At 40.5% G+C, this 26,624-nt stretch overlaps 1 protein-coding gene across 1 annotated transcript; it reads right to left on the bottom strand.

Moving 5' to 3' along the window:
* Nucleotides 1-300: 300 nt before the first annotated feature.
* Nucleotides 301-21,254, bottom strand: LOC123815470 (nuclear autoantigen Sp-100-like; the record flags this gene model as incomplete). Its single annotated transcript, XM_045833738.1, has 7 exons — nucleotides 21,093-21,254; nucleotides 11,419-11,569; nucleotides 10,157-10,325; nucleotides 8,370-8,453; nucleotides 7,620-7,682; nucleotides 2,827-2,910; nucleotides 301-354 (listed from the first exon to the last, which is right to left on the bottom strand). Coding segments are annotated over exons 1-7 (637 nt in total), but the record flags the coding sequence as incomplete, so codon positions are not given.
* Nucleotides 21,255-26,624: the final 5,370 nt, after the last annotated feature.

Raw genomic sequence — 26,624 nt, 5'->3', positions numbered from 1 at the left:
GGTCTTACAAATTTGGCATTGAAGGAGGCAGACCTGTCACTTGGCTGCTTCCCAAGATGACTTTGTGAAATAGAGCCCCCACCCCTCCCCTTAAATTCTACTGTTTTCGGGACATAGACCTCTTTGGGGGTTTTGTCATAGCCACTAGTCTAATTAATATAAAAGTTAAAATGTGAACTATCTTAAATTAAAACAAATTTGTACTTTACTATAAAAGATATAGCAAGGAATTAGAAGGAATTTTTTTTTGCAGAAAACACTGCTCATTTGTAACCATGAAAAGCTGTTATTTGCTCTTACCTCTTTTGGAAGGTCTGTTTCCAGGTGTAGATGACTTTGTTAAGTTCACAGACTCTATAAAGTAAGAGGAAGAAAAGAGGTATTTGTTAGCTACTGTCTTACATAATGTATGATAACTCACACAGCACATAGGGTTTGTGATAATCTCAATTTTGAAATGAGCATTTTCCTCTTTCCTTGAGCTGAACCCAGTTCTGGTGCCCACAGTCCTAATCCTGGGTTCCTGCCAGGCTCTCCCCTTTACTTCTATATGTGAATTTGTAAATGACCTTCAAACATTACCTCCAGTTTCCTCATCTGTAATACTGAAATAACCTGGTTACCTCATCTCCCTGTGAAGGTATTTGTGAAAACAAAATGAACCTGTATTCACAATAGCACTGTGAAAAATCAAAATGTAAGCCAATAGTTTAAGTATCATTTGGGCTTGAGAGGTACTTGGTCTGAGCCACTTTTTTCCATCAGTAACTAAATATCAGCACCAATAATTCTATTAAGAATTCTCAAGTTTTGTACTAATAAGAATATAGCTAAGTAATTATGAAATACTATGCTCACTACTCTCTGTAGAATATAAAACATGTTGGTAGAAATGAAGTATATTTTTCAACTCTTTAGCAGTAATTGATATGACAGTGTGTCATCAGTGTGTAGTAAAAAACACTGTCATTTGCCAGTGTAGTTAGTGTGTTATTGCTATGTTGTCATAATATCAATTGATTGGGCTTATCCAGTTGAACAACAGTTCATAATGCCCCTTTTCCCTCTTTCATATTCCAATAGGGCCAAAGACATTAAATGCTCAAAGTGATGCTCTAGAAGTCATTGAATCAATGCATATGGACAATGTCAGGATAAGGTTTGTTGGGAAAACAGAGCTCTGTGTTTAGACTCTGAATTTTGATGTCCAGAAATACATCTTCTCTGGTGCATTTTAGAGTCATGAACAGGTGACTTCTTGGTCTTTCCTCCTTTGCTCAATTCTAAGGAGTCCAGGTTATTTATCTCTGCACAGAGGAATAGGATTTGCTAGGTGTCTCAGTGTGTCAAAGGAACTGATTCAGCAGGAAATTCCCTAATAAACATGGAAATATCTTTGAAAACCCATTTATATCATGGTCTGCATAGGCCACCTGGACTGCTCTCCTAGGTCACCTGCCTTGCAGGTTACTGATGCTCCTTTCCCTGTCCCCAGAGCAGAAACAATTCATTGCTTTGTTTGAACCTGACCTTCCTACACTTCTCTCTCTTCCTCCTCCTACCCCTTCTATTGTCATTCCACAACATATTCATTGGCTGTTTCTCTGTGAGGAGAACTTGGATATCTTGTGTTGAAGGTAGAGAGCCTCCTATACACTGTGGTGCCTCTTGAATCATTTACAAGGCTGAGAAATAATCTTCTCTTGTGTCTGAGCCATAGACCTATGTTGGGGCCACCTTTCAGTGCAGTATGCTACACTGAGACGTGAGTCAGAAAGTACACTCCCTAAAAACTGAAGCAAACTTACATTATACATTGATGGATATAGTGAGATATGAGAACAAAACTATTACTTGTGATATTGTTCTGTCGTAACGTCAAGAGCAGGTAACATTTTTATTTCGCTTTTAAAATCTTGACTTAGTAAACATGTTTGCAATAGACAGGTTTGCAATATCCTCTGAGGAAGTAGAAAGGGAAAACCAATCACCAATTTGTGTGCTGAAGAGCTATAAATCTTACAATTACTCATGTTGCACACAGGATTGAGGAAACCATATTTTTGTAACTGTTTTGAGCTCCAGTTTTGTAAAGGAAACAACACAGCATCCAGCATACTAGTCTTGTCTTTCCCCTTTTTCTCCATGAGACTTTATGGAAGACCTTGGAACATTTATGTGTTTGTGTTTGCTCATCTAGAAACAAAATTAACACTGTCCATCCTGCTTACCCCTCAGGGTTGCTGTAAAGGAAAAAAGTAATGCACTATTTGCAAAGGTCCTTTGAAAAGTCACTGTATGTTTCTAACCTGATGAAGAACTCTGTCAAAAACAATACTTTGGGTTTCAAAATACCTTACCCATTTCTGCTCACACTAGATAACTGAAGGAATTGGCCCTTGACACTATTCAAAGCTTGTGACCTGATGACAATATGACCTTCCAGCAAAGAAACACTTAGCTTTCTTTTCTCTATAGAAACCACTGTAAAAATCCAGCCAGCACTTTATAGTCATAGACTCAGTTTTGAAACACATTCATTACTTTGCTGGCTTATTTCTACTATGCAATCAATACATAGATGCATAGGTTGATTAATAGGACCCATAAATTAATAGGCCCCATTTTCAAAAAATGTAACATAATGAATTCTTATTATCTTGTATATCCCCCAAAGGTTAAGTAAAATAGTGAAATGAATGCAGAGAATGAGATTCCAAGATAAACTGGATCCATAGTGCAGCATGAGCTAGAACAGATGCCCCAGGAAAGAGTTGCTCTTAATTCAGGTCCTGCAGCCCAAGCCTTGAGCTCCCACCTCCTTACCTGGTTTTCTTTTCAGTGCTGAGGTGGAAGCTTTGGGAGGCTCTTTTCTGTTTCTGCATTCTGCAGAGTCAGCACTGCTGGTCACTGCACAGAGGACAAAAACCCCTTAGACTTTCAGGGAGGTGCCAAGGAACCCACTGATAGGAAACATCATGACAGGAGCACAAGGAAGACCTAGAAGCTAAGTCAACTCAGGTCCCCCTGGTTTGTGCCCCAACGTGTGTGGCCTGCAGGTTGTTCCAGGTCTTACACAGAAGGTGGTGACATTCAGGCACAGAGGACAGCTGTGCCCATTCTGCAGCAATGCTTACCCCATAGTCACCCCGTCTCCTACTTCCATCCTCACTCTACATCCGATCCCCACCCTCATTCTACCTCTTCCCTTTGCTCTCTAATACTTCCACCCCCATTCTATCTTTTTCTTTCATTCTTATTTTAATTCTTCATTTCCCTCTTGGTTTAGCCTGTTTTTTGCTATTTTTGTTTCTGGTGATGGTATCTCTTTACACATTCTCTTCTCTTCCTGTGTTTGTTTTAATCTCCTTTCATGAACATCTTGGTTCTCTGAATTATTGAGTTGAACATAGAAAATAGTCTCTGACCTCAACACTTAAATTTACCTTTTCTGTTTTTTTACATTTTTTCCAATCACAGGGGACATTTTTCTGTTGAACTCACTGCATAAGACACTGATTCTTTCCTTTCCTATGTCTAACTCAGGCCACCAGCACAGCCTCCACAGGCCATGTGATGTGTCCAGACCCCAACCTGCTACCATGGTTCACATCACACATTCTTTCAGTCAATCTTGCCTGTTATATCACATGCCAGGTTACAGTCAGTCTTTGCTTGGGCTTCCCATTCATCTCCTGAATTAAAAACATGACTTTTTCCTTCATTATATCCACAAGATCTACAGAGCAAGAATCGATTCAGTTTCTATGGTGTGGTAGCTCTGCTCCTGAACATAATTAGAACTGATGAACAATTTTGTTCGTCTCCCCAAAAGGAGTGAGCACCCTCTCTACAATTAAGACCTTCTCCCTGTAATTCCACTGGGTTTTATTTATTTATCTGTTTTACTTTTGTTTCTACTTTTCAAAGTAGCAGCCTATTTTTATCTGAGAGGGTCCCAGGGCCACTCTGGTCACTATGGACACCTCACCTTCTCAGTGGTGTGAGGAGCAGCCCACTGTGCCTTCGTTGTGGTGCCTGTCTCCTCCTATCAGACAATATTTGATCCTCTCTCTGCCAGTTCTCCATTTATTGTCCTTTACTCACTTCAACACAGTTTTCTTTGTGTCTCACTCCCCCATTTTTTATTTATTGATACTCATTTCCTTCTGTATCTTTGTCTCCTTCTACTATTTCTTTACATTTTTATCATTGCCTACCAGGCCCAACAGGGTCTTGAGTAAAGCAAAGAAGGTGCCCAAGACACAAGAGGTCCTCAGGGTGAGCTCCTCCTTACTTGTGTCCCAGGGTCTTCTTGCTTCACCCTAGATCTGGCCCTGCTACCCAACCTGATTTTTTTTTGTTTATCCATTCTCAGTTATGTTTCCTACTTTCTCCTATTTTCTTTCTGTCTCTTCATTATTTTTGTGACTCATAAAGCCCTCGTCTATGTCAACTTTGTCTTTCTTTGTCATTTCTTCCTGTCTAGCATTCCAGTCATCACTGCAGTCTCCCTTGTGCCTTTACCCACAATGTAGGGTCCCTCCACCTGCCAGTTTCCTTCCACACTCATTATACTCAGCCACTCAATCTTACCTATTGGCTCAAACTCTTGGGAAAATTGTTCAATTGCTTGTTGGGTTTCTAATGCATTGTTGTCACTGACTGTACTTGTATCTGTGCATTTATGTCTTCTGTTCCAGAGAAGCACTCTGAGAGTCTATTATCAGGTGGAGCTGTACTAAGACCATGTATGATTCATAGGTATTTTCCTTGCTTTCTTTATCACTCAGAGTCCAACCAGAAAACAGAAACTTCTCTAAGCTTTTAGAGCCGAAGGAATTTAATCCAGATGATCAGGTCATACAGCCAATGGAAGAGCTGAGAATTCCAACCCAAAGAAATAATGTATAGGAAGCTACTGGGAAGGGATCAAGGGTGAGATCATGTGCCAAGTCTGCCTGGGAGCTAGAAAGGTGATCATGTTTGCCTGCCTGGTGGAAGGCAGAGTCATCAGAGTTACTGCTGCTGCCAGAACTGTTGCCCAAGACAGGGAATGGGAAAAACCAAGCTTCTGCCTTGCTCCCACTCTCCAATCTCTTGCTAATGTGACCCAGGTTAGGAACCCAGGAGGAAGCAGAAGCAATTGAGATGTCCAGCAAGTCTGCATGGGTCTGTGGCCAGAGACAAAGGGCATGTTGAAAGAAGAAACAATAAGGTCCTGGATAAACTACCCAGGGACCAGCACACCCTCTTCCCCACACTGAACCTCCCTCACTCATTACTGAATCCACTGACCCATCCCCCTCTGTTCCCAGCAACCTCAATACTGTATGGATGGAAAATATTTTATCAGTGCAACTTCAATTATTTTATGTACTGCTCTTTTCATAAACAAAGTACTTTATGTAAAGATGATTTAAAATTTATTTCCCACAATTTAAACATAGAACATGGGCCCTGGTACATGTTTTATGTTACATCCATGTTCCTTGGAGCCTCCTCTTATGGTGGGGGGCATCAGACACAGTGTTATCCTCACCTATGCATGTCACAGTCAACCCGTCCTGCTATGTCAGACTCTTGGGTGTATTTACTGGTGGTTTGTTGCACATTATTTGGGTCATAATGTCATGGTTCCACCCAACACCCCACCTGCACATTAATTTGCTTCTCTGCTCATTACTAGTCACAATTCCTTCCTCTCAATCCCTTCCTGTTCCCTACCAGCTACACTGGTAGATGAACTGCTAAGAATACACTTTGATGAATGTTGGATGCATGTTAAAGTGTTAACTCTTTTACTAAATGTAATTTTCTAGAAGTATCATAGTGGCTTTTAAAAAATTGCTCTGTGTTTTTATTTTATATAAAAATGCTAATTCATACTATATTTTATTAAATAACACATCCCACACAAGCTACTGAATTATGCCTTGCATGGTGCAGGAAGTTCCCTGAGTCTCCTCCTTGTCACTTATTTGCAAAGAAGAGTCAGGGAATAAAGACATAAATTTGTTATACACTAGTGTGATATAAGGATGGCGAACCTGTGGTTGTCTATTTATTTTCTTGGGCCTGAGATTGGTACTGTTTTGATCACTACTCCACAGCCCAAGGGATAAATAAATCCACCATTGACATATGTGAGAAAAGAAAACCCCACAGTTTACTGTGGTACATAACAGTTTAGACTCTGGCTCAATACTAATAATAATGATCTATAATGATTAATAATACTAATAATAATGAATAATAATAATAGTATAAACATAGTACTATTAAAAAGTCTTTACAACATTGATGGAGACTCTTGCTGTGACAGGACATAGCTGAGCAGTAGCCATTCTTAGGCAGGAGCTGACCAGCAGCCGTTCCCAGACAGCAGTCTTTCCCAGATAAGTAGTCATGTCAAGGTCGTAAGCTAATCCCCACTTTTAGCAGATGCAGTCCTTTCCCCCCCCTTCTGCCTGTGTAACAAGCATATAAGGAAACTCCAGCTTAAGCTCAATGCCCAGAATTTGGAATTTTATCTCCTCTGGGTCCACATGCGTGAACAAACTCCACTTTGTAAACTCCCAGGCCATCTGAGTCATCTTTTCTGTAACAATGCAAGTCTGTGAATTCTTTCATGATACAACTTGTCACCCTGTGAGGGAGGTACTATTATCACCTCCATTTTATAGATGATGAAACTGAGGGACAAAGAGGGGAAGTCACTTCCCAAGGTCTCAGGGCAGAATTGGAGCCAGCTGTGGGTCACCAGACCTCCTGCTCTGACACTGCCCTATGGCAGAGTTTAATCCCTAGTCTCAGTGCCTGAACTCCCACAAATAGCCCAAGTCTCCAAGCAGATTCTTTGTCTTCTGAAAAACACAGATGACATACCATCATTGTAACTGTTTGACATAAAATATTGCCTATGTTACTATTCGTGATATGGTGACTGACAAAAAATTAACTTTTCAGGATTCATGTCTTTTAATTAATCTTATTTTAAATATTTTAACAACTTTATTATCATATTTTAAATATTTTAACAACTTTAGTAAGTATGTTATAGACTAAGGAAATGTTAAGAGTTGTAAACAGTGGTTATTGGTTGTTAAAGTCTCAAGTGTTTGTTCAGAGGCCCCTCTGGTATTTCTGACCAGCGTCTGGCCCCGCTGTGCTGGGGATGATGGGAGAGGGTTTGCACGGGAGGCACATGGGGCTGAGTAAAGGATTCAACAGGTGAGGGACTCTGCCCCAGGGAACACAGTCATCATTGCTAAGCTGTCTCCTGCAGGACAGGCCACCACAGGATGGAAAATCAGCAGCTGAGGCCACAGCCTATTTCAAGCAAGACAGATGCAGAGGCCATGAAGCCAGGCACGTGGACAATAGGTCCCAGAGCTGTCAACAGTAGGCAGAACGCACATGTGAGAAGGAGAGGACCAACCCTCCCAGGCAACTCAGTGTATGAAGACTCTGTTATCTAAATCTTTGGAGACATTGCACATGACAAGATGGACAATTCTGGTTACTCCATACTAAAAAGAAGCAGCCCTCCCACCACAGCCTATTGCAGAAAGGGACAGGAGCAGCAAAGCATCACAGAACAGCCAGAAGGAACAGACCTGTGTAATTGGACTTGTCCGGGGAGAGCCAGGACAGGCATGGATATGAGTTTTCACCAGTTCCTGAAAGAAAAATTTAGAAACTTATTTCAGAAATTGAAGTGTGAGCTGTGCAATTCTCTTCCAGTCCCATGTTAATCTTTACAGTGTAGTACTTGACAACCCCTTCCCCCAGGAATCAATGCAGACCTGCACCCCTGGCCTCAGTCAGGCCATCTCACTATGTCATCCATGAGGCACTTGGTAACTAGTGATGGCTTGTTTTTTCAGCCACAGCCATAGGGAACCTGTTTTAGTCTCCAGAGCTACCCCAGACTGGTGGTCTTACTGGACCCCCGGCCTGCTTCACACAGACCCTCCCTCTGCAGGTCTGTTCACTCTGCTTTGTGGGCTTTTTCACCAGGGTTCAGCAAGTGATTTCCCTTTACTCCTGTACCTCTTGGTATTCTTCCTTTTGTATCTTCCTTTCTGAATATATTGCCCTATTTTTGACTCATGGGTTTGTCTTTGCCTTCAGTTTATCTTGGAGTTTATAGAGTTTAGAGGATGGCCTTTGGGTTCAGAAAGCCTGGGTTCATCCTGCTAGTTTGACTCCAAGCCAACTGCCTACATGGTCTCTCCGGATTTCAGTCACTTTTTCTGCAAATGGGCACATGGTGATACTTCCACCCAAGGGCAGCAGTGAGCACTAAACACAGTTCTCCTTACGTTTTAGCAGAAGACAATCGGTTTTTATCTATTTGTAATCACCTTGTTCAATGCTCAGTTGAGTATTACGGTTCTCTGCACTCTCACCTCCAGTACTTGCTTGATGAGAAATTTTCTTTAAGATCACTGAAGAGAGAGAGAAAAGAAGTTAGAGATCTCCATCAGAGTGCAGGGACATCAAGTGTGCATGTTTAGGAATTTTCAGCCTTCTGGTCACTCAGAACTCAGTGAGTCCCAGTCCTCATGGTCAAGTTCCACACCATCCCTGGTACAGAAAAGAGAATCCCCAATAAGGGCATCCTTATGTTACCCACACAGAAAGGAGTCACTCGAATGTCAGGATGAAAAAGTCATTGAGAACACCATGAGTTTGTTACTCATGTAAGAAAAATTACAGATGGCTGGAAAAGCATGTGTCAAATAAAAAGTGGAGGTGAAGTGTGTTTTCTGACCTCTTCAAACTGTAAAGAGAAGACAAGAATTTCCTCGTGAGAAGGACAAAGATCCTGTGAGTGACTGCATGTATGAAAGTGAAAGCACAGAAACTTGAAATAAATAGGTGGTCAAGTGAAGGGTGGAGTTTACTGGGTCAGGAGGATGAGCACCTCCCAAAGAGACAGCAGAGGACACAAGAAGAACTAGAAAGACCTCCAGGGACCCAGATCCCAGGAGACTCTCTGAAGCTGCCAGGAGGCAGTGAATATTGTGGCCCTGGAAGACATCTCAAGAGGTCTGTACCAGGGCCTGGGAGGCTGCCAAAAAGGTGAGACCAGTGCACCAGCCAAGTGCTTTTCCAGGAGCCTCTGCACTACTCAGTGCACATAATTCTTTTTCCTGTGAATTCTCCATTCTTATTTGGAGATCTTGGTGGATGCTAAACTGTGTTGAAATAAAATTTTTTGGCAGGTCAAAACAAAAATTATAGGAAGAAGAAATTATAATGAGTGACAATCATGCTAAAATTATTGCCCAAACATTTTGAACAGCAAATTCAGACTACAGTTAAAAATTATACATTATGATTCTCAGGAAAAAGTGTTGAATCAATCATTTTTGTGTGGTACCAAACACAGTTTCTGGCAGAGAAATTGATTTTGAGATTATTTGATTAATGTTTGTCTCACCCCTGGTGGAGAAAGAGCTAATTCAGCCATTATCTTTGTTTAAGGACCAATTTGACCTGGGTTAATTTTCTTGCTCATTACTCTGGGTACCTGATGAAGGTGGTCTCTCTTTTTGGTATTACAAGGTCAACACTGGGTTTAGGGTGAAAAATGACCCATAACTGGACTCAGAAGGACTCCATGTCAACTATGAGCTATAGCAGATCTTCCTCCAATGTGGTGACTCTTGTAACTCAGATGTCCCTCATGAGTCCCTGAAAGCAATGACTACAGAGTTGTTACATGAGACATTGACTCCTCTGGTCTTGGTGCTGCTAAGCCAGGTGGATCCTGCACCCACTGCTGAGCTGTCAGCTGAGGCAGATAGTAGGGTACTTGATGGTCTGCTATTTGGACACATGAAATAGAGCAGCAACTGATGGTGCCTTACTCAGATGCAGTGGTTCTTGTCATTTGTTCTTCAAAGTAAATCTGATGTGACTTTGACTCTAATTGTTGTGTGAGTTTAAATGCTTAGTTAAGCAGACCTCCAGGTGTATTTTATACTGTAGTCACTATAGCAAAAACTTCGAGAAGACTCATGATGTCTGTATTCTTAATTGCTATGTCACCTCGGACCAGCATCATGTGTGACACATGCTCAAAATATATTTGTCAAAAAACATTTGCCACAGACATTGAAAGGTAGGCTATAAGCCTCATTACCATCTGTGAAGCCTTCACAAATGCCATTTAAATCAGGGTAGCTCTTCATCATGAACTCGCTGAACAAGATTTCCAGAAGTGGCAGGTGACGTGTCTCCTTCATTTTATTGAGGACTGCATACACCACTTTTGGTACAGCTGACTGGTTTTCACAAGATGCTTTAGACTCCTTAAAAAGCAGTAAACAGGGAAATATGAATACAGAATTTTAAGTTACAGAAGTGCCCTAGAAAGTGATTTCATTTTAATGTATTACAATTCTCCTACATAGGTATCTTCTCATGTACAGTTTTAAAATTTCCCCATATTAGTATAGCTACAAATAAGTAAATCTTTTTTCCTTAAAAATACGCATTTGTGCATTTGATCTCGTCATTCCCATTTATATTAGATGGAAGGAGGAGCAATATGCAGAATGAAAATTGGTTCAAAGTTAAATGATATGTAGCCCTTTCAGAACCTGGCAAAATATTTTAGGAATTGACTGAGCGGGTGATAGGCTGATGTTCTATTGAATGAAAAACAATTGTCCCTTCCCTAGGGGCAACTTGGCCTGACAAAGTTCAAGGAAGCCAGGTGGTCATTTTTCCCTTCCTGTGAGCTTTGCTGTAAGTAGCCTATTCATAGGGAAAGAGAAGATTCACATCTTTGTATCTCCACCTATGTCTTTTGCTAGAATTATCTAATTTTCAAGATTCCAGAAATAACAAAGGAAAAGAAAACTGAAAGGTGTTGGAGGGAGAATAGCATGTAAATAGTTAGAAATTTGTCCTAACAATGCATTCATTTTCTGTGGGTTTTAATGTTCTCAGACCTAAGCATTTAAATTGATGTTCACTGGAAGAAAGTGTGTGTAAATTATTCTATTAAATCAGTTGATTAAAGTTATTCATCCATTCATTAAAAATACATTTAATCTCTAGTTTATGCTGTATTGTACATCTAACACCTGCAAGCATTATACTGTACACCTATGGGGCCCATAGGCTTCAGATCCAGCCTATCTCCAGTGTAACTCACCTCAACTCTAGGGGGCACCAAAAAGTCCTGTTCCTTCAGTCAGGAGCATGACTGCCTCCAAGGATGCCTGCTTCTCTTTTCTTTTTCACCTTATAGGAACACTTAGAGCAGTACTTGAGAAAGCCCCCACTTACAGGAGACCCCTCACTTGTCTATTTGTGCCCTGACATTTGATTCCAAACTACCCAAAAAGCTAATGTGGGGCTGATTTACCAGATTGTGACATAATAAACTTCACTTACTTTATACGTTTTATTGGTGATGAATTCACGGTCAAGAAGGGTCTCAAGGAAAGGAAATGATGTTTTTATTGCATCTGAAATCTCAACCTTACGTTCTTTGAAGAGTTTGACTGCAGTCTCACATGCAAGTTTGTAGTCTTCTGGGGACATCCTAGGGAGAAAGGATACCATGATAAAATGGTCATCAAGCCTTTTAAGTGCTTGTGCAGAGTGTAATGTTTTATATATGAAGGACAGAATGTGAAGAATCACATGAATTAAATAAGGATTTCTGAGTAGAGACCAGAATAAATGGAAGTGGTGCAATCAACAAAGATATAATAGAAGAAGCATGGAGGATCAGAAAGACATGCGTATTATAGAAAATGTCCAGACTGTCCCAATTGAAGTCATTGTACACATGTCTCCTCCTAAACATATTTGAAATATTTTTTATTAAAACCTTCTATTCAACATAATATTGGCAGTTCTAGCCACAACAATGAGACAAGACAAAGAAATAAATGTCATTATAATTTGGAAAGGAAGAAGTAAAACTCTACTTCTTAGCAGATGACATGATATTACAATAGAAAACCCTAAAACCTCTACCCAAAACTATTAGAACTAATAAATGATATTAGTAAAGTTGCAGAGTACAGAATCAATACACAAAAATCTGTCATGTTTCTATACATCAATAAGAAACAATAAGAAGAAGAAATTAAGAAAACAATCCCATTTACAATTGCATCAAAACATCTAAAATATCTAGGAATAAATTTAACCAAAGAGGTGAAATACTTTTACTCTGAACAGAATAAAACTTGTGAAAAGAAATTGAAGAAGTTACAAATGAATGGAAAAATATAGTGTACCATATTCATGATTTGGAAGGATTAATATTGTTAAAATGTCCTTACTATCTCAAGTAATATATATACTCAGTACAATCCCTGTTGAAATATATTCTTCTAGAAATTAGAATTAATCCTAATTTTTTTATGGAACCAGAAAAGACCCCAAATAGCCAAAAAAATCTCAAGAAGAAACAAAGTGGGAAGTATCATACACCCTGACATAAAACTACGCTATACAACTGTAATAATCAAACAGTATAGTATTGGCAAAAACAAACAGATATATAGATCAATGGACTAGAATAGATAGCCCAGAAATAAATCCTCACATATATGGCTAATTAATTTAAGAGAAAGGTATACAATGGGGTAAAGATAGTTTCTTCAATAAGTGGTGTTGACAAAACTGAACAGTTACATGTATAAAAACTGAAATTTGACCACTTTCTTATACCACAGACAAAAATAAACTCAGAATAAATTAAAGACTTAACTGTTAGACTTGAAACCCTAAAACTTTTAGAAGAAAACATATGCAGTAAGCCCTTTGACATCACTCTTAGAAGTATCTTTTTGGATGTATCTTTTTGAGGGAAATAAAAAAATAAATAAATGGGATTACATTAAACTAGAAAGGTTTTGCACAGCAAAGGAAACCACTACCAAAATGAAAAGACAAGCTACTGATATTTGCAATTGTTCACACATTTAATAGAGGATTAACATTTAAAGTATAAAAACAAGTCATACAAGTCAACACAAAAGAAACAAAAATTCAATAGAAAAATGGACAGAGGACCTGAACAGACACTTCTCCAAAGAGGACATGCAAATGGCCAACAGATATATGAAAAGAGGCTCAACATCACTAGCTACCAGGGAGATGTACATTCAAAGCACAATGAGATATTACCTCACACTCCTTAGAATGGCTATCATCAATAAATCAACAGATAACAAGTGCCTACAGGATGCAGAGAAAAGGGAACTCTTGTACTTTGTTTGTGGAACTGTAAATAGGTGCAGTGACTATGAAAAACAGTATGGAGACTCCTCCTCACACAAGTAAAAACAGAGCTGCCATATGATCTGGCAATTCCACTTCTGGGCAGTTATCTGAAGAAAACAACACTAATTCAAAAAGGTATATGTACTCTTATGTTCATTGCAGCATTTCTAGTAACAGCTGAGATATGGAAGCAATCTAGACATCTATCAATAGAGAAATGGATAAAGATGTTTTATAAACACACACACACATGATAGAATATTATTCAGCAATAAAAAAGCATGAAATTTTGCCATTTGTGAAAACATGGATGGACCTGGAGGATATTATACTAAGTGAATTAAGTCAGATAGGAAAAACAAATACCGTATGATATCATTTATGTGGAGTAAAGAACCTCAAAACAAATGAATAAACAAAGCAAAACAAAGCAGAAACAGACCCATACATCCAGAGAATAAGCTAATGTTTGTCAAAGGAGAGGAGGTGGGGAGATGGGAATTTAAACAAGAAAAAATTACATTTGTATAAAAGTGAGATGGAATAGAGAACTGTTACAAACATGATAGATATTAACTCAATTTATTAGTAATTATTTCAATGTGATTGGTCTTAATATTCCAATTAAGAAACAGAGATTATATATGAAAGAAGTGAAGGGATCAGGCAAAGAACATACAAGCACAACCCATAGACACAGACAACAGTGGGGTGATGGCCAGAGGGAAGGGGAGGCAGGGGTTGGTGGAGGTAGGCCAAGGGGGACACATAGGGACATCTGTAATAGTGTCAGCAATAAAAAAATAAGAAAAACCCTCAGAGATTATCAAAGTGACTGCAAAAATCAAAAAAACCTCTATGTTGTAACAAAATTAAAACCTGGTTGTCTTAACAAAATAAACCTTTAAATATAAAACTCATGTTAAGAATGGAGAAAGAGAGATCATGCTAATACTAACCAAGAGAGAGATGGAGTAGCTATGTTATTTCCAGACAAAGATGATTCAGAACGAGAGAAGGTATGAAGGAGCAAGAGGGCATTACACATGAAACAGGGGTCTGTTTTCCAAGAAGATTTAACAACCCTTAACATGCATTTACCTAAACACACACCATCAGATTATAGAAGGTAACAATGGAAAGAACCACAAGTAGAAATAAATAAGTCTACTATTAGAGTTTGATGCTTTCAAACCCTCTTGTAGTAATTTATAGGTCTAGCAAGCAAAGATTTAATAAAAATACATTTGATCTGAGCAACACCGTTAATGAAATTAGTCTGTCTGGCATTTATAGAATAGTCTGACTCATAACACTGTGTACACACAGACCACATGATTACAGGGAAACTCACCTACACCAAGACAGACCACATTTGGGGCCATAAAGCACACTTTAACAAGTGCAGAAGAACAGAAATCATAGAATATGCACTCAGACAAGAAAGAAATTAAATCAGAAATTAATTACACAGAAATAGATACAAACTCCTCAAATATTTGGAGATCAAAAATATACTTCTAAATAACATATGGGCAAAAATAAGTCTCAAGAGAAATTTTAAAATTGTTTAAATTAAATGCAATTGAACATATAATTTATCAAAAATTGGTGATGCAGAAATAGCAGTAATTAGTGTGAAATAGATTCTGTTAAATAGATATGTTAGAAAAGAATATAAACCTAAAATGGAAGAAATAGGATAAAATAAAAATTTAATAAGATAGGAATCAGTGAAAGTGGAAATAGAGAAAAATAGAGAAAACCACAAAACCTAAAGCAGGTTCTTGGAAAGGATTAACCAAATTGATAAACTTTAACACAGGCTAATAAGAAAAACAGATAAAAGACACAAAATACCAATATTAGAAGTCTAAGCAGGATCATCACCAACTGATCCCAAGGACAATGAAAGCACTTTCAAAACCTACTGTGACAAATCTCTGAGTACCATTTTGGTAATTTCAATAAAATGGGCCAAGTCCTTGAAAGATACAAACTACCAAAACTCACACAAGGACAAATAGATCATTTGAGTAGGACTGCATCTATTTTTTCTTTTTAAGTGAGGGAGTAATTAACACTGAAAAAAAGTAAGTATCAGGCTCAGATAATTTCACTGGTGAATTCTGCTAAACATTGAACTAAGACATGGTATAGTTCTTCAACTCTTGCCCAGAAAATAGAAGCAGAGGGAGAAGTTTTAACTCATCCCATGAGTCCAGCATACTGCAACACCAAAAGCAGAGAAAGACGAACTACAGATTTATAACTCTCATGAATAGCAATACAAAAATCTTCACCAAAACATTAGCAAATTGCATATAACAATGTATAAAAAATTATCCCCATGACCAACTGGAATTTACCCCAGATATGCAAGGCTGGTTCAATGTTCCAAATCACTCAGTGTAACCCACCATATCAAGAGGCTGAAGAAGAAAATGGAGTGATCATGTCAGCTGATGCAGAAAGTTCATTTGACAAAGTTTACTTCCATTCATGTAAAATCCCCTAGCAACCTGGACACAAAAAGGAACTTCCTCAACTGGAGAAGGGACATCCACAAGAAGCCTGTAGCTGACATCAGACTTACTGCTGAGAACCTGCACCCTTTCCCCCTAAGATCAGGAAAAGGAAAGATGTTCCCTTTTACAAGTCCTGGTCAATATTGTACTGGAATGCATACTGGAAAATGAAAAGGAAATTAAAACTATAGAGTTTGGAAGAAATAAAACTGTCTTTGCAGATGACATAACTGCCTATGCAGAAAATCCTAAAGAATTCTCCAAAACATCATCTATAACTAAGAAATAAGTATAGCAAGGACACTGGGTACAAAATAATGTAAAAATGATAATGGCTTTTATACATGCCAGCATTGAAATATTAAAATTCAAGATTAAATAAAACAATACCATTAACAATAGTTTCAATAATGCAAAACCTAAGTTGGTATTCAACTAAATGTGTAAAGAATCTGTATGCAAAAAATTATTCTAGAAAGAGAACATTTTTGTTTTGCAAAATAATAACTATTTCAGTGTAAGGCTGCAAAGTATATCAACAACTTAAAGTGTAGAGCTGAGTGGTAAAGGGAAATTGGAGTTAAATGACTTGTTTTTATATTTCACAATCATTTTTCATTGAATTTTTTCATTACCTCTTATCCCCCTTACAACCTGCTGCCCTAGTTCCCCACACTGGTGTCCATGAGTCCTTTTTCCTTTTTGCTTGATATGATTTTTTTAAAAATTTCAAAGGCTAGAACAATATGGTTTCAAATTCAAAACTACAAAAATATAGATTAAATATAAAATAAACAATTGAAAAGAACCCTGGTTGATTAAAATTAAGCTTTTTAATGTCACTTAAGACAGGAAGAAGTAAAATAAAAAGAAAACATAGCTTGCAGTTTTAGACAAAAAAGGAACAAGGAAAACAATAAGCAGTTTAAAAGTTAAAACAGGAAAAAGTACGAAAATTATAGTATGCAAAATCCTTGATGTCGATGAAACAATGGTGATATTGTTCTGCACAGGACCAAAAGTAGAATCCAGCAAGAGACCCAAGGAAGACAAAGTGCCATAAAAAAGTTGTTAAAATCACAGATAGAAAAGCTATGGTATGTAAACATAAACAACAACAGCACCAACAAAATGATGCTCATGCTGATGGGATAGAAAAATTCAAAACACAAGTAAAGGAACAAATGTTTTATAAATATTAAAAAAAAACTTTTACTTCTAGGTTTTGACTTTTTGCACAGGCAAAAATTATCATACAGGATCTGGAGATGTTTGCTAGAAAGACACATTACTTAACCATGCATGATGAAAAGAGGGAACTACAATTTATTTTCAGTATTTTGAAAGGAATGTCAACACATCATGATCTTCATTACAAAAGAAGCTTCAGAAAATTTTAATTGGTAAAAGCTAAACATGCTGCATGTGAAAATAGTAACAATACACCCAAATTGTATGACAGAAAACAAAAAACCGTCTATTTGGTAAAAGGGGAAACAGATCTTGCTGTTAGAGGTTGTTTTGGAAAAAAAAATACAGGAAGACAGTGGAATGAGATTGAGCAAAGCCTGTTGCATATCAGGAAACCTTTTATGAAATTTATTGCAACAATAAACAAAAGCAGTGAATGTATATAGTTATATTCATAAATTATTTTTTAAAATGTGAAGACTCCATGCTGGTATTTTTAGAAAAACTATATGAAAGAGTTGAAAGCTGACACAGTACAAACTCTCAAAAAACAGCAAATACTACAGTAAACATTGAAGTGATGAGGCCATTCAATGATGCCTACCATTACCACAATTTGCTCACATGTATGTTTTAGCTAATGCAATAGGATAAGAAAAAAATTCATTGGTGTAAATATTAAAAAAAGATACAATATTATATGATGTATGATTACATATAGAGAAATGATAGAGACCTAAATAAATTCCTGAAGAACTAGAAAAAGAATTTGCCAAGAGGCATGAATTTTTTAAAAACGTACATAAAATGAACAGATTTTATTTGCAACAACATATGTTGAAAAGAAAGAAAATATTACTTCAAACACAATAGTCAATACACATTCATATATTTATAAACATCTGAAAGTTATGAACTATATGAAAGAAACTATAATGTCTTATTGAAGAAAATTATCAAGCTCTAAATAAATGGGGAGGTGGAAGGTGCTTTCAGTTAGGAAAACATAACAATTTTAAAGTGTCAATCCTCCTGAAATTCTTGTAAAAGTGTAGTGTAACACCTGCAATTTGTAACCCTATTGAAAGTGGATAAGGTAATTTAAAAATATATAAGACAGAAAAAATATCTGAGTCAAGCAGAGTAAGTAGAAGATTTAATTGATTTAATGTTAAAAATTCAGTGAGATAGTAAAAGAATGTAGAAATATATTTCCAGTACACAGGTCTAAGGGTTATTATATCTAATATACAAAGAGTCCAGTCTATTGACAAAATATGACATACAATGCCAAAGAAAACACATCTGAACAGTCACTTAGAGAAAATAAAACTAAAATGTCCAATAAACATACAAATACATACAAACTAAAATATCAATGAGAAACCATTTGTCACCCACTGGATTGGCAAACACAGTTTCACAAGTGACAATGCAGCGCGGGAGAAGATTCAGAGAAGCAGACATTCACTGCTGGTATGAGCAGAAATTGCAAACGCTGGTGCTGTGTAAAAGGGACAATGACATCACTTTTTGAAAAACCTTTGTGACTTTGAGTTATAGAAGACAAAGAGGTAGCTATGAAACCAAAAGTTTCATCCATAAAGAAAACAACTGATAAATTAGTAAAAAATAGTAAATATTTTGTGCTTCAAAATATACCATTCAAAATATGAAAATAACCAGTCCCAGAGCAGAGAATGAGAACCTAGGCTTGGTCAAGGGCAAGGAGTTCTGCTGGGAGCAAGGAGGACAGGTGAGCTTGCGAGGGTCAGGCAGGGCTGGAGTGAGGGTCCCAACACACAGTCAGATTCCCCCTTCGGATACACGGTCTAGTTTTCCAGGCCACAAAGCGAAAGAAGCCATGTCAAATGTCCCTGAAAAGCAGAGAGGAATTCCCCAAAGGCTCACCATTTGGAGCTGGCCATGACCATGATGATGAGGTCCAGAGAACATCGAGCAGAAAGCTGGGAAGTCACTTCCTCCCAGGAAAGCAGAGCTCAGCTCTGGCCACACCTGGGGGACTGATTACCTGGCCTTTACACAGACAGAGGGCTACAGCTGGGAGATGAGGAAACTCACAGACTCAGCATTTCAAAAAATTAGTAGTAAGAAAAACCCACAAGATCTACTAAAAATTAAGTAGTTGTCATAGGAGAAAATTTGAGACAACTATTATGAACAGGAAGTAAAAAGATGATTTATGAGGGACAAATAAAGCTGTGAAGGCTACAGTTGCATGCAGGGAAGGAGTTTTACCCCCAAATAAAAAAAAATACATTTTGTAGATTTTAGAGAAGCAACTTTCCCTGAAGGAAAGGTAGAATTGACTCTGCCGCCTCACTAAACAAGAACTCTGGTTAAAGACAGTGTGCATGGAATTCACCAATATCTTTCAGCATTGCTTTTATTTATTTGTGATAAACAGGGTGCATCTATCTTATAAAATCAATATGACAAGTTTTTACTCTAAATTTGAAAGCTTTAACAAGATAGAAGTTACCATAAAAAAGTTAAAAGACAAGGAAGCATATTGACAAGTTCAGAGTATGTAGCAAACTCTCCCTTGTCATTGAAGGAAGGACAATCACCTCAACTTACTACATTGGCCAAAATAAACCAACAATTCATAGAAGAGGCAATTTAAGGCCAATAGACTTGAAAACCTGTTCAACCTCCCATGCAATCAGAGAATGCACATTAACAGGCTGCATCCCTTTATCCAGCTCCTTTGTGAAGTCTGGGGGTGAAGAGATGACTCATCAGCCAGTGGCGGGAGAATACAGTGACTGGTTCAGCCATGAGGAAGGCAATTTGGTAGGATCTACGAACAAGTGAATATTAGTACCCTTTGCCTGAACAATTCTACCTTTTGTTTTCTGACACGAGACAAATACTTGTATATATGCAAAAACATAAAGAAATATCTCATGGTTGTTATTGGAGTTTACTGGCAACAGTGAACAATCAAAAACAACATAAATGGATTAAACGGAACATAATTTAACAATTATGGAAAACAACTCCATGGAGCAGTGTGCACCTTTTAATAAGAATGGGGTAGATCCTTATGTTTATTAATGTAAAAAACCTCTAATAATTTTAATATTGAAATTTAACAAATGTAAAATCCAGAATGGTGTATACAATATAATCTCAGTCAAAAAACAAGACAGAAATTATGCATTTAGGTAAACCAGTCATGTTTTCATTTACACAGAAACACGCTTTACATGTTTTCATGTAAATGTAGAGAAAAGACACAGAAGGCCGTGCCCACAACACTCAGCAGGCCCAAGAATGGAAGCCCCACGGGGTGGGTGGTGAACAGGACTGCTTCCCTCTGTGTCCATCCCTGTCATTTGAAATTTCATGACAAAGAAAGTATAATGTATTTCTTTTGGATTCAAAAAAACAAACAATTAGACATATCAAGTAAGGTAATTTATGACTCCTTACTGAAGAAAAAAGTGGGGTTTCTAGCCTTTTCCTTGTCAGAGGTAGAACCCACCCAGAGCAGAAAATCACAGTAGAAATGAGAGCAGCAGCCTGCACTGGGCTTTGGCGTCTTGGTCCTTCCTCTTCCTTTGACTTCCTCATCAAGGCCCCTGGAGGAGACCCAGACCCCCAGCCAGAGGTGGGAATGGGCCCGGTGCTGACCCGTCCCCAGGTCAGTTAGGAGACCAAGGCACCCAAAGTCAGATGTTTAATCTGAATTTCATATTTTCTTAAGTGCCCTCTTTGAAACAACCTAGGTGAAGGTGGAGGGGCCAGAGGGAAATGAGAGAGTTCAGAGGCCATGAGACAATAACAAATCCCTTTCTCAAAGTCAGAAAGAACAGCTGAGTGCAGAGGGGCCATCAGTGGAGCAGTAGGTGTACCACCAGCGTCCTGTGGGCTGCGGCCGCTGCGCTCACACCAGCGGCTGTCCCTCTGCTGTTTAAAGATCCAATTTCCTTATCACACATTCCTGCATTCCACCACACTGCACGTGAGTGTACGTGTAAAGCAGGACTAAGGTCAAGGGTTAGTTCAGTGTCTAATGACAGACAGTGAAGCAGGAGCACAGCTAGAGGGGAAGTTAAAAGAAGGAAGGCAGAGACTGACCTGATCCGAAGGTTGCTGCTTGAACTGGCCATCGTCCTGCCCTGGGCCCTGCCAAGACCTCTGATCCCTCTGGTGTCCCCTGCCTCGTTTGAGCCTCGTTTCAGCCTGGTTTCAGCCCACCCAGCCCTGAGCAGGAAGTCTGTAACAGACTCACCCCGAAAGGGCTCCACCCAAATGGGGAAAACAGAAGTGAAAGTAACTTTCCCAGTGTTGTTAGCCACATTTCCCTCCTCCTGCAGCCCCACAGTGGCTCTCAGCCATCAGGACATGTGGCAGCAGGAATGGAGGACAAGGAGGGACACTCAGGACCTGGAGGGCCAGGGACAGGGGACCTCCAGCAATGAGCAGGACCAGCCTTCAGCAGTCCCCTTTTTGGAGAAAACAAAAACAGAAACAAAAAACATGAGCAAACCCCACTGTTCTCACGGCCCTGGTTTTCTGAGAGGGTGCAGAGGAACAGAGTTAGGTGTCCGTGTTCAGACACAGAGCTGGAGAAGCGCCATTCTCAGGGCGATGGGTTCCATGTTTGTTCCCTGAGTCTGACTCCCCCTGGCTGGACTACCAGTTCCAGTCCAATTAAATTTAAGACACAGGGAAAGGTTGTACCCTCTCTCCACACATGTTCCTTCTTTCCCTACAAGGAGTGAGGATGAATCTGGGCAGACTCCGGGCCCTGATGAGGACGTTTCTTTCCCAGGGTACAGGGTCTCACTGAGTCCTGGATGCTGCACACACGGGGGCGGGGCCTCTCTCTCCAGCCCTGTCACCCTCTGTTTGGGGGTAGAAAATTAGTAAGCTGAGCCTCTGCTGGGCACAGCTGTCCTCTGCTCCTGGCCTCCATGGTTTGGGAGACCCAGACAGGGTCTGATATAGACAACACCAGCCTTTTCCAGGGGCCCCCACCTCTCTCCTCTGTCCCTCAGCAGCAGGCCGACTAGGGCCCCGCTGTGCTGGGTATGGGCAGACATGTGCCTGTTGTCCCTGAGTCTGCTGAGAGTCACCAAGATCACCACATGCATGAGCGGTGGATAGCAGTTGGCTGGGTGGGAGGTCCACCAGGGCCAGTCTCCTGGGTAGACACTCCCACACTGGGGCGGCCCTGGCCAAAGGGAAGGAGACAAACCTGTGGGGCCAGAGAAAGCTGAGCAGGCACCCCGTTCTGCCAACAGCAGTGGTTTCTGAGTGGTCAGGAGGCCTCTGTGCAGAAAGCAAAACTTTTTGATGCAGAAAGCAACCTCAGACCCACCTGGGGGAGGACCTGGACGAGACCACCTTCAGAAGCAGGTTGACCCTAACAGTCCTCCTGGCCTGATGTGAAGGACAGAAGGGAGTGCCTGGGACATTTTCCATGCAGCAAGGACCAATGACAATGGGGACTGTTCCTGTTCTCTGGGAAGTTGCCCCAGCTACGGTGCCCGGAACCTAGAAAGCAGGAGAGGCAGCAACTGAGGAGGCACATGGAGCAGAGGACTCAGAAAGGGAACAGGCTTTCTTGGCTTCACCAGGAGCAGCTTCCAATCAGACGTCAGTAGTGGGCTGAGTCTCCAGCCTGGGAGACCCTGTGGGGACAGGGGTTTGTCCCTGAGATGAGGCAGAGTCCGGACCTGAGAAGTCACCAGCAGGAAGAGGTGGCAGCAGCAGCAACAGCAGCCACTGGGCTGAGGATGGAGACCTGAGGCATCTCAGTGGAGGTAGGAATGGAGAGGGTGGCACCTGGACCTACAGGGGAACTCTCAGGCCCCACACCAGTGTCCCCTTCTGGAAGGTGGCCTACTAACCAGCAGGACTCCTGGTCCCCATGAGCACCCTTCTTTCTGGGGAGACTCTGAGGCTGGGAGTTCTGTGAAAGGTGAGTCTGTTCCCTGGTGGGTCTCCCTGGGTTCATCTGGCTGGAGAGGGTTGGACTTGGTGCTCCTTCAAGCTCAAGGTCACAGGGAGAGCAGTCTGTGGGGTGTGGACTGACTGTGCATTTGTGTGTTCATGGGCTTGTGCAGTTGATTGTAGCAGCCTGAGGCCTTGTGGATAAATCCAACCCTAGGGTTCAGATTTAGGGGTTATCTGGCACACATCGAAGCTGGAACCCCTGATCCACCTTTTCCCAGGAAGACATTTGTGTGTTGATCTTCATCTCTCTCATCTTTGTGCCTTCAGTTGGTTGGGAACTTATGTTTGGTGACTTGGGGAGAGTTTATAAATAAAATTTGAGGTTTCTCTGTGATGGTCCTTTTTTCTGAGATTACCCTCTTCCCCCACTAAAAACTCTGGCTGCCTGACTTTGCTGACTGTGAGGAAAGTGGCTTCCTACCAAAGGATTGACCCCCACACAAGCCTGTGGCTGCTCTCAGAGCCCGGTGATAGTAACCTGGAAACATCAAGTGTGGGCTGCATGTGAGATTTGACTTCTCTGCAGAATTGTCCTGTCTTTGTTCATTCTTCCAACATTTTAAGCATTGTTTCCTCATTATATTTTTAATGATTTAATTTGTTTTTAGAGAGAGGGGAAGAGAAGGAGAGAGAGGGAGAGAAATATCACTGTGTGGTTGCCTCTTATGTGCCCCTGACTAGGGAACTGGCCTGAAACCCTGGCATGTGCCCTAACTGGGATTTGAACAGATGACCCTTTGGTCACAGGCCAGCACTCAGTCCACTGGGCCAACAAGCCAAGGTTGTTCTCCGATTATTGCCTAGAGTTTCTAGCTGTTTTCTTCAATTGGCTGGGTTAGTAGGAAGTCACTCCTACAGATCAGAAGCAGAAGTCTCATCCCTACTCATAAGCAGCAGACCACCCTGCACAGTCCCAGGCCCAGCCTTCTTCTGACTTCTGGAGAAGCCCAGTGGGTCCAGTGCCTCTGAGCCCCTGCGCACCGAGGAAGGGAGTGGAGTGTGGAGCATCAGAGGCACATATTTGTTAGGCGACCCACAAGCCAGGGTAGATACACTTTGTACTTCTGTACATGGGAGCAGAAACACATGCCCATTAGAGTGGGCTCCTTTATAAATAAGATAACACAGCAAACAATATGGCTGCAGCAAAAACAGGGTTTATCCTAACATTTCAGTTGGAGGTAATACTTTACAAGCCACCTAGAATGATGAGGAATGTATGTTGTTGCCAAGAAGACTAAGAATATTTGCTTTTTGGTAAAGGAAGAGATTGAATGATGGTATCAAATCTGTTTTTTTTAATGGTTTATTTATGCAGTCCCTGAACTCTGATGTGGGCCCTTGTGAAGCCTTGCTGGGAGATCTCCCCCCTCCCCACTGTGCACAGAGACCATTGGAGAATATCGGGTCTCCTCAACAAAGGGCACTTCTGTCCAGCAAAGCAGAGCAGTGTGTGAGCTGACGCTGAGAGGGGCCTCTCTGGGATGGCCTCAGGAGCTGTAGATCCCTCCACAACCCCACGTTCTCCAGGTAAGACCACAGCTGAGCTCCCCAGCAAACAGCCCACATCTGAGAGTAGGTAAACGGGACAGACAAGTATGACAACTTAGTGGCCTTCCTTGTTGTTGGCTGTCCAGTGGGGTGGGGTAGACACTCTCCCTTCTAGCATGATGACAAATTCAGCCCTTTTCTCTATAACACAGGGAAACTGGGCCACAGACATGCTGTTCCATTGAAAAAGTGCCAGGGTCTGTGGTCCCTATGACTGGCCTGGGACTGTCCTGTTTGTCCTCTTAGACAGCATGGGCCACTCTGCAGTATTCTTGGTGTTGTCCTCAGTCAGCCACGGTCCCCATGCCTATCTGTCCACCTGCCCTCTCTTCCAAAGACACAGATTTCACTGGCTGCATGGATCGAGTGGACTCAGTGTTAGGTGGACCTTACCTTACCTTCAGAAGTGTACTCTAACAGGTGGTGTTTTGGGTCCCCAAATGTGAACTGAGATATTGTATTAATAACCCTTAAAATTTCTATATATTTTCTTTGTTTTGAATATGGTGGCTTGAATGAATGGCCATAGGCCCCTTTGGTGAAGAACTCAGGGAATTACTACTGTGTACATTTGCATCCTCCTTTCTGATAAAAACTGCCCTCATTTCCAACAATAGCTTCTGGAGCAAGGATTGGCTGAGGTCTGGAAAGGAGGCAAGGAATGTTGTCTTTTCTTTCAGGTAGCACCTGAACCATCTGACCATCTTTTAAAAATATATTTTTGTGAAATATATGAAGCAATATCCTATTGGCTGCTCTGTCTTGCCTGTGAGAATACCATCTTCTGTGAGCTATTTCCTTAGACATCTATGGGTCATGGTCCCTGGTTGTCATTCTAAGCTTGCTGCTCATTACGGAGATTACTCATCTTTCTCTGATAAGTTAGTACTGCCACATAGCTTAAATTACTCTGGAATCCTATCATTTCCTTTGCTCTGAGGGAATCCAGCTCTGTACATGATTCCTACATTATTCCAGCCTACAGAGGACAGTCCCACCTGAGCATCTTAAGGATGCAGGTGCCCTATTAAGAGTGCATTCCTTATGCTCACTAAGGTGGTGTTTCTGAGGCCTCCTGAGGACACAGTCACCTGAAGGATGGGGTTTTCAGTTGCAGAGAGTAGAGCCCTGCCATCTTCCTAAGGGTTTTGAGTGCCCCAACTCCATTTTGTTGGCCCTGGCAAATCTAGTATTTCTTCTTTCACTGTATCTAGTGTGCACTGTGCTTTATAGCAGCCACTAAGAATCACCAAGAATCATTGCCTTTGGAACTGGTCAGGCTAATTAATCTCTGTGGCCCAGGAGAGTGTACCTGTATCAGTAGCCTCCACTGCCCATCAGTGGTACCTTGTAACATTGCTTTTCCAGGATCCAGGCCCACACAAATCTCCTAGTCCTGCAGCTCTGCTGAATTGTTCAGCTAGCAGTCTTATCTCTTATATTCCTAGTTTTGTTATGCTGAGAGAACAGTGTATAGTCTTAAATGGGAGGTAAGACAGGGTTCTCTACCAAGAGGGACAAGGGACCATTTTGCAAGTCTGTGGGATAAGAGGGATCTATAGTTCAGAGTTCAGGTGCATCTACCTAGAAAACCACATTCTGAATTTCAGGGCCTCATGTTTTCTTTATCAGGTCCTTGACTCTGACTCAAGAGGCCACACTGAGCTTAGAATTCAGTCTTCAGTGAAGTTCTATCATTCTTAAACTTAGGGGCTATACTAGGCCTTCCTTACTGCCTGTTTTCTAGCTGTAGGTAATGATAAATATATTTAGGCCTGTCATGTACTCAATATTTAAGTCATTAGTGGTGTTTAGAAATAGCCATCAAATTATACAGTTCTTATGGTTACTATTTCTCCTTTTGTGAATGCTAGACAATTGTATCAGGTAGTATACATCTTCCCCTTTATCACATTCAGTTTCTGAAGGTGAATGTTTTTGGAACCACACTGCTTGAGCACCCCAGGTACTATCTACATTCTGCCTGGAATCTTCTGGCTAAACAGTGTCGCAACTCAGTACTCTATGCCTAAGGGTTGGCTTGCTAAAACCATTATGTTAAGGTGGGCTCCAAAAAGAAAAGCCTGAGATAAAGTG

The sequence above is a fragment of the Phyllostomus hastatus genome, unplaced genomic scaffold (assembly GCF_019186645.2).
Source record: "Phyllostomus hastatus isolate PE091 unplaced genomic scaffold, TTU_PhHast_1.1 phas_contig_1714, whole genome shotgun sequence".
NCBI classification, from domain to species: Eukaryota; Metazoa; Chordata; class Mammalia; order Chiroptera; family Phyllostomidae; genus Phyllostomus; species Phyllostomus hastatus.
Note: the sequence above shows the minus strand (reverse complement) of the source record. Positions and strands in the feature narration are given on the sequence as shown.